At 41.4% G+C, this 8,761-nt stretch overlaps 1 protein-coding gene across 3 annotated transcripts; it reads right to left on the reverse strand.

Annotated features, from left to right (window-relative positions):
• Positions 1-429: 429 nt before the first annotated feature.
• taf15 (TAF15 RNA polymerase II, TATA box binding protein (TBP)-associated factor) lies at positions 430-8,687 on the reverse strand. 3 transcript variants are annotated; one of them, XM_041046704.1, is made up of 16 exons: positions 8,528-8,687; positions 7,823-7,856; positions 6,996-7,029; positions 6,824-6,890; positions 6,349-6,409; positions 5,775-6,043; positions 5,470-5,644; positions 3,767-3,801; positions 3,177-3,209; positions 2,899-3,008; positions 2,526-2,655; positions 2,352-2,444; positions 2,178-2,247; positions 1,960-2,042; positions 1,711-1,834; positions 430-882 (listed from the first exon to the last, which is right to left on the reverse strand). In XM_041046704.1, exons 1-16 carry the CDS (start codon positions 8,535-8,537, stop codon positions 843-845), a joined length of 1,368 nt encoding a protein of 455 aa, XP_040902638.1. In that variant the 5' UTR covers positions 8,538-8,687; the 3' UTR covers positions 430-842. The 3 variants fall into 3 exon arrangements, with proteins under 3 accessions (XP_040902638.1, XP_040902637.1, XP_040902639.1); XM_041046703.1 differs by having other exon boundaries at positions 1,954-2,042; XM_041046705.1 differs by lacking the exon at positions 3,767-3,801 and having other exon boundaries at positions 1,954-2,042; positions 8,528-8,673.
• Between the last annotated feature and the right edge of the window lie 74 nt (positions 8,688-8,761).

Consider the following 8,761-nt stretch of genomic DNA (forward strand, 5'->3'; position numbering starts at 1 on the left):
ACTACCAGCAGAGCAAGGCAGTTTCCCTGCTGTACACAAACTGCTGGATTGTAAGGATGTAAGTCAGAGGTGTCCAGGTTTTTGTTCCAACCAATGAAGAGCACACACTTTGACCAATCAACTGTCTGAAGACTGAGATCGGTTGATTAAATGAGTCAAGTCCGTTGTGCCGCTGTTTGGTTGGAACAAAAACCTGCAGCCACACGGCCCTTTGTGGAACAGTTTGGACACCCCTGATGTAAGTCAAATGCATTTCTCTTCTTGGTCTGTGAAGATTCTCAGTCATACAGGTCGTGGTATTTCCAAAAAGCTATGGAAAGGTAACTTTCAAGAATCTGAAGCATTTCCAGTGTCCTTTTTTGATAGCTTTTGGAAATTTCTCGTTTAGTTTTGCATACAATTAGATAAAAACTCACAGGAAGCAGCAAGAAAAGATCACAGTTTTTAATATTTTGGAAAAAAAAAAAAAAAGAATCCAAGTAAAACATTTGTTCATACAAAACCATGGTCTACCTCACAAAACATCTGCAACTAGAATCTGAGAGAAAATTAAAAAGGATGTACAAAGAAATAAAAACAAAAACAAAAAGCAAGGGGGAAAAAAAAAAAACCCAAGAACATCTGACCACATGCCAACAGTGCCAATCAGCCCCGAAGTCCCTGCACATTACCCCAAATATCCTTCCCTCACTCACAGATGAACAGTAATAGTTGGGATGCACTGGCTACAAAAAAGGTACACAAATCAGAATATCTGATCTATCCTCGTTCCAGTTTTCCCAAACTAAACCCTCCCTCCATGGCGATCTCATGGGCTGGAATTGTTTCCATCTGTTCAAGGCTTAGTATGGCCGGTCTCTTCTGTCGTCTCTACGGTCACCTCTGCAGGGAACAAGACAAAGATGTTTAATTAACAGTAACCATGATGAAGGTGAAGTATGGTGTCAAATGTTCTCCTTCACCTACCCGTTCCCCTTTTAAATCTGTAAATGGATTACATCATTTGCTTTCAGTACAGCAGAGTGTCCTTCCTCTAACAGCTCCTTTTTTAACATTTCACTTTCAGCGAGGAGTAATAAATCAAAATCTGCAAATGCCCAATGACACTTAAAGGGCACAAAAATGCTAAGTGAAGGGTGCAGCATGAATATTCAGATATCAGACACACTTCACAACCTGGCCTCTTAATAAGCGGGGACATTAAATGGCTCTTTGGTCTATTGGTCAAACTGCTGTTGTTGTAAAGAGCCTGGTGCCATGATGGAAGTTTAGAACTTGGTATTTAGTGTGTTCACACTAGAGAAATTACAAATATACTCAAATCAGTCAGTATGCAGTGATGAAGTAATAAAACATTTCATAACTTTTCAAAGGTATATTGATTCTTAATTATACACAATGTAAAGACTGTCTTTGTAAACTTTAAGACATTTTCATTTGTGAGTATGAAAATGTTTAAAACAAACAATATATATACTGCATGAAGTTAGTATGTAGCATGAAATTGAGGAAAAGCATTTGTCTTGAGTTTAAGTTACAGATTCAGTATTTGTTTCCTTATCTTGGGCAGGCTACACCCTCTTCTGGTCATATACTCAAACTGCATCAGCAAAGCCCCACAGACCAAACGGGTGTCACCTCACAGAAGGGTCAAGCTTACAAGTAAAACATGAAAAATGTGACCAAAAAAAAAAAAAAACTTTCACAAACCTTCCTCCCATCTTGTAGCCGCCGCCGTATCCTCCACCACCTCCACGGTCTCCCCCACGGAAACCTCCACGCCCTCTGAAGCCGCCGCCTCGGTCACCTCCAAAGCCTCCTCTGCCACCACGGTCTACAAACACAGTCACAACAGTTATGTCAATAAAACAGTAAGTGATCAAGTTTGTTAACAGCTTCTTTGTATAAAAATCAATCAATCATTTGTGATAAAAATCAAGCTGAAGGTGTCACCTCCACCTCCAAATCCTCCATCTCCTGGTTTGGGTGCACCACACTTGTTACATTCTTGCCGCCGTGCAAAATTCATGTTGCCGCAAGAGCTGAGGAAAGAGATCAGACGGATTTTTAAATACTAATCGTCTTCACAAATGAGGCCAAATTGAGGCCCTTCTGCCGAGCAGTATTACCCTTTTATTTTTAAATTACATAAAACCACAACACCCTCTCCTGCAAACCTGTTGGGACAGGGCCAGTCTCCTCCCTTTATGTCAAAGTTGGGTCCTCCACCACCACGACCTCTGAAACCTAAAAGAAAAAGGAAAAATGTTCAATGCGAGAACCTCAATTTAGAAACTTTTCATCTCTGTCATCTGTCATCTGAGCCCTGGGACGGATCGACCAGTACACACCTCCTCGTCCCCCTCTTCCACCTCCTCTCTGTGTGAACTCGGCTCTGCGGGTGGCAAATGACACTTTGATGGGTTTGCCATTGAATTCTTTGCCTGAAATAAAAACACAACATGTCAGTGAGAGCGACGTTGACATCTTACTGAAGAATTTGAAAGATATGTCAGCACTCTTACCGTCAAACCAGTCAATAGCAGCTTTGGCAGAAGGCGGGTCATCAAATGACACTGTAGCTTCTCCCTTTGGCCGACCGGTGGCCTTGTCAGAGTAGATGTTGATCATTGGCAGGCCAGTCTTCTTGTTCACCTAAAAACATAAAAATATGTCGAACTCTCAGCACTTTTGTTTGCATTTACCATTTCTACACCTGCCTGGGGGTTGGGGCGCCAGGTGTTCAAACAGGTTTGAAAGCTAAACTAAATCTTATGGTTCAGAAAAATTAAAAACTGCAGTGTGACACAGACTTTAGATCCACAGTCATGTGTGATGCTGGGCAATTTAATTCAGTCTAGTGAAAGGAAATTCAACAAAAAGCAATCAGACTAATACCTTGATAATACCAATCTGCTTGAAGAAGTCGCCAACTTCCTGAACCGTGGCGTCTTCTCCCAGTCCCTGTACAAAAATGGTGTTGTTGTCAGAGTTGTCCTGCTCTCCAGCTGTGGAAGAGATCAGAGGAGACGTCAGCAATGATCTCAGGAGTATTTGTATTTAAACCAGTAGATAAAGAGATCACATCAGATTACAATGACTGGCCAAACTTCCAATTAGGGCTGATTTGATTAGTTCAAACCCTCGTTCTTTAATCGTGATATTCTTAGTCTTACCTGGGTCATCCCTTGAGCCGTAGTCTCGAGAGCCTGTAAAACAGAGGAGAGGATGGAAGAGAAAACTTGAGGAAGGAACCTTAAAAAACTGTCCGTGCTGTTTCACATTAATCAATATTAACTTCATCCCTATCAATGCAATAATGATACAAAGAAAATTAAACAAAGTCCAGGTTTACAGCTCTCTGATGGGTGTTTTCATACCGTTGCATTTCATACCAACACCTTTTCTTTTGGTTTTTTTTTTTTGAGCTTACACCAGAAATGAAAACCACCAAAATGTCTCCAGTTTTAGAAAGTTTTCCTTCTTCGTCCTGGGAACACCTCTGTCATATACAATCAGCCCTCGTCTTCATGCAAGAATACCATTATTTTACAACTCAGGCTCCAAGTTCTTTACCATATCTGAGGTCATTTATGAGAAATCCTGCTAAGAATAATAGGTGGAGTCCCCTGGGATCTGGATATGAAAATGGTGGCATTCACTGAGTTTTTTTTTTTTTTTTTTAATGCCCCTCTTTTTTTTTTTTTTTTTGCTAACTCAAGTTCTTTCCTCCCCCACCGACACAGTTCTGATGCTCGTCACTTACCACCGTAATTTTTGTAGCCACCACGGTCACCACCTCTGCAGAGGAAAAATTGGAGATATGATGGCTTTTCCTTTGTCCCAACTGAGAGCTCAAAGCTCCCCTACATCCCCATCAGTATGCACTCCTGCCAGGGTGTGCGACTACGGTGGAAATGTCTCACACGAGGAATGCGTTAGTCTTTGACATTAGAGATCAATGAACAGACGACTAGGCAGCTCTGACTGAACAATCAGGCAGACGGGTGAAGACAATTATCACATGTCACTTGGTCACCATGTACAAAAAGAATTTGGTACTTTTCCTTTTTACACGACCAGATTGGATGCCAACTGCTGGAAAACCAGCTGAATTTGTTTTGTTTTTTTACACATGAGAAGCCAAATTAGTGTGAAGGGGTGTAGCGACTGATAAGCAATCTTCCAAATGAGTGCGTTTATGAGATCCTTTAACTGAGGTCCAAGTTTTAGTTCAACCACTCTGAACACCTGTAGTATAAAATGTAGATCCATGTTAACACAACACACATGTTCGCCATTGTCAAATATACAACACTTCAATGAAACCTGTTGAATGTGAAGCAGCTGAAGATGTGGCTCCAGGTCTAAGGGTATCGTTTCGGTGGCATTTCCATTGTTCAAAAACTACTGCGGTCCTCAGAGCACAACAACGCACCAAAGTTGAGTTTCTGGCAGTTAAATAATTTAAGCGAGATTCAACTTAGACAAAAAAAAAAAAAAAATGAAAGCATAATAAAAAATAATAATAAAAATCTCACTATGTGGGACCAAGGTCAAATCACAAAAAGTGAGAAAGAAGCTGTTGCCTGTATGAAAAGGCTTTCACTGATTTCAGTACATGCATATATATAAAATGGACCTCAAATATTCCGTAGATAACCTTATTGTACCAGTTGGCTTCAAAGTGTTACCTGGTCACCCAGCATGTGGAGCTTTCAGACTGTACCAAAGTCGATCCGTCAGCTACAATCTCTCTTCGAAACAGAGATATGCTACTTTTGTAGAAAGTTTTTCACAGGTTTAAAAAAAACAAAACAAAAGGTCTTGATTTTTCTCCATACAGAATCATCTGTTAGTATTTCACCAGCCTCTGAAGATCACATAAGGTGTCCCTTCCTGGTTTCTAGGCAAACTGTCAGCTGTTCTGTTGTGAGTGCAGAATGCACAAAACCTGTCCCAACGTCTGGGACAATACTGTTGCACAACCGGGTCTCGGGTGCCTTTAAAGCTCCTGTTTGGGCAGGCAACGTAAGACCTCAAAGATCACGAGTGGAATCTCTAGGTAACCACAACCTACAGTGCATGCTCGTATTGATCATTTGATTGATTTAAAGCAGCATGTCTCTTAAACTGCAAAAACTTCAGGTGAATACGGTTTTGTAAAGAAAAAATTCTGATAAGGTTCAGAAACCTGGAGCACGCTGCAGAGGGGTGGTGAACATTATCTGTGACAACTTCTGGTGAATCAGGTTTTTAAAACACAAACCAAAGAAACAATAAAAACAAAAAAAACAAAACACATTACCAGAGTTTGGGGATCTGGAGCACAAAGCAGATGAGTGGTGAAAATCAACTATGTGGATGGTTTGTTGTGGACGAGTGATGGTGGGCTGAGTGACAACAAGTCATGTCTCATTTCACAGTGTATAGGAGGTACCTTGGGGGCAGTGGCACTGTGCAACTTACCCCATACCAGGAGGTCCACCTCTTCCTCCACGGTCGTATCCGCCACGGTCATAGCCACCACTGCGGTCATATCCGCCACGGTCATAGCCACCACGGCCTCGGCCTCTGTAGCCCCCTCCTTCTGAACGGTCACCATGGTCACGTCCAAACCTCCCACCCTGACCACCACCTTCACCTGGTGCAAAGACAGAGTTATTGAGTATAAACACAATCTGGCTCATTAAAAAACCTGCTTGTCTTACATTCATAGATGTGAACAGAACATTAGAGTCTCCATATTAATTTTAAGATCCAGTAATTTGTACCTTCACTCCATCTTCCATAGCCCCCGCCTCCTTGCCCCTGGCTACCATATCCACCACCACCACCGCCGCCGCCGCCGCCGCCGCCGCCCTGTCCCTGGCTACCATACCCGCTGCTGCCGCCGCCGCCCTGTCCCTGGCTACCATATCCGCCGCTGCTGCCGCCCTGTCCCTGGCCACCGTAGTAGTTCTGCTGTCCATAACTGTCTCCTCCTTGCCCCTGGCCACCATAGGAAGCTTGCGGCACAAAAGAGGACGACTTGTCGCCGTACCTTGAAGTGGTTTCAGAAAAATCATTACAGTTAGCACAACAGAGACATCAAATATTTGAATCCAATGAGTTGATGAAGGTGTGACATGTATGACAACATTAGTCAAATTAAACTACAGTGCATAAATGATTTGCTGGTTTCCATGACTGGAATTTGAATCTTCTATAAAACAAAACATCTGAATGTTAGCAAGCCATCTTAATCGTCTTAAAAAGCCAAAGGATACTAAAACTGTGCTGCACAGACAAATCAAAGCACTCACACAGTTTCAGAAGGACCTGAATAATGTGATATTAGTGCCTTACCCAGATGATTCCTGTCCATAATTATCATAGCTCTGAGACTGCTGGGACTGACCAAAACCATCTGTTAAAAAATATATTTACACAGAGTCAAAAGGAAATTCACAACACTGAAAAACATCCACTTTCTTCCATTACACTGTTGAATTATTTGTCTTAAGATCTTTGATGCAATAAACCTAAACAAAATTATCTTTCTAAACTAAAACACAAGAGAAAATCAACAGGAATGTTTCTCTCAGTTTTCTATGGGGGTGTATTTATTCAAAGAAGTATTCTAATACACAATACCTTCATGCTAACTGATATTTTAAACATGGATATCAAATAAAGCATCTAACAAATCAAGCTGGTTTGTACTGAACAGGCATATGGCGTATCATAAATCTCAACTAACTGAAATTTCACCACCCTCACTGGGGGGTGGGTTACTTTGCCACCATTTTGATATGTTGATATACTGAAACTTGAGTCAGACCTTGTTGTCCATAGCCACCGTAACTCTGTGCCCCATAGGTGCCACTGCCATTTCCTTGCCCAAAACCCTGAGAAACAGAAAGGCCATTTAGACAGGTTATAATCATAAAGTAAAAACTTTGCAATTATAGTGCCTAAAAGCCAACAGAGTGTAGTTTGAGGAAGGGTCTTACCTGTCCACCCTGCTGACCGCCATATGATCCATAGCTACAGACACATGAGACACATGATAAAAGTAGTTAGCCTCCAGCTTTAGGTACATTAAAAAAAAAATCTTAAGGTGAATGAAATTACATGACATAATGCCAGATTTTGTTGTGCTCTGCTAAACTGGGCTACTTTTTCCTTAACAGAGTGGGCTGTAATAGGTTCTGCAATCACATGTACCACTGGGGCCATTTCTACCAACACAAATGTTAGTTGTTAGTAACTGCTGTTAGTAACCCCGTGAAGGCAAATAATGCAGGCTACTTTACAACTCTTAGCACCTGACTGCAGCAATTTGCACCATATTTTATGATTCAGCATGCCTAACACTTTCTGAGAATATAATTATCTTCAGTGTCTATCAAATATAAACATCCATAAACCCACTTAGGATTCAAAGAAAGGACTATCATTACAACTCCAGAACTTGCCTAAGGATGATTTAATTTTTAAACTGTCTTCGGTATCAAAGTGATTGATAGCTGTCAATACATCCAACAGTACATAGCACACAGGAAATTCTTATAATAAATTGGCGTCTTTAACTTGTAAAAATGCAAACAAATAGCTAAACAGGCTAAATAAGAGGGTAGGCAAGTTTTAGCCCACAGCAATATCGTATTTTCAGTTTCCATCTGTTCATTGACTAAATATATATGTGTATTTTAAATTTTACTGATGTTAGTAACACTGGTCACATGTCAAACTTTGAATACAAATGTCTAAAAAAGTTTAACAACATACGTAGACTATGAATGCGAGGCTTTAAATGATCGCCCCTCTACGTTATTACCTTTGAGAACCACCGTGCTGACCGTAGCCTGAGTCTGAAAGAGAAATAAAACAGTGGTTTATCATAAGTAGGACAGGAAGGACCGCAACGTGTTTGCTGGGCCGGTGATGAAGCTGTGAGTGCAGAAATAGGAGAGTAAAGTGGGACAGGCCCATCACCACGCCAATCCTATAAAAATGGCGGTCAATTTAGCCTTGGCTTGGGCTAAATGTTGAAACGAAACCAACCACCTTCGAGTCATAAATGCTCTCCGTGTTCATCGGCACAGTTTTACGTTAAACGCGAATTTTGCCAGGTTATCCTGTAGCTACATTCGTTCGGGTTGATCTAAGTGTTCCTCATTAAGCAGGAGAAACAATAGCATCGGTGTAAACAAAGAATCGTTTAACAAAAACCCTAAGCTACATTAGCCGCGACAAGGCCCTGCTCAGTCTGCGACATTTCCATACGCTATACCTGTAACTGCGCCTAAAATTAACAGTAAAGCGTGATCACAAACATAACTGTCGACTGAAAAGACACATTCAGTGAAACACCCAAATAAAGCTAACTTGGCTGCGCTAATGAAAGACGACCCATAAAATAGACGGAGCCTTTCTTCAGGCCTCGCGGTTAGCGGCTAATTTAGCTTCGACCTACTTTTCATTTTTCATACAAAAAAAAACAAATAAAACGAGCTCACAATCACAAGGCATGTTGACTTACCAGTGGCCATTGTGTGCCGTTATATATATATATACACTATATATATATATATATAATTTAAAAATAGTCGATGAAGCCTGTTCGTTCTGTCGAGCTGATAAAAACCCCGGCCAACATGTACGCAGCGGAGAACGGAGCTGCACTCGCTGCGGTACTTCCCTTAATGCAGCTTCTTCCTCTGCCTGTCTCAACACGCTGCGCACATCCAAAGCTAACTTGCACTACCGCCCCCTA

This window comes from Toxotes jaculatrix, chromosome 9 (genome assembly GCF_017976425.1).
Source record: "Toxotes jaculatrix isolate fToxJac2 chromosome 9, fToxJac2.pri, whole genome shotgun sequence".
Taxonomy (NCBI): domain Eukaryota; kingdom Metazoa; phylum Chordata; class Actinopteri; family Toxotidae; genus Toxotes; species Toxotes jaculatrix.

What these genes read in the sequence shown, in the direction of transcription:
- taf15 (XM_041046703.1), bottom strand. An exon ending in AGCAGATTGGTATTATCAAG is followed by an intron (nt 2,656 to 2,898) that starts GTATTAGTCTGA and finishes TTATGTTTTTAG; the next exon opens with GTGAACAAGAAGACTGGCCT. An exon ending in GACTGGCCCTGTCCCAACAG is followed by an intron (nt 2,043 to 2,177) that starts GTTTGCAGGAGA and finishes CTCTTTCCTCAG; the next exon opens with CTCTTGCGGCAACATGAATT.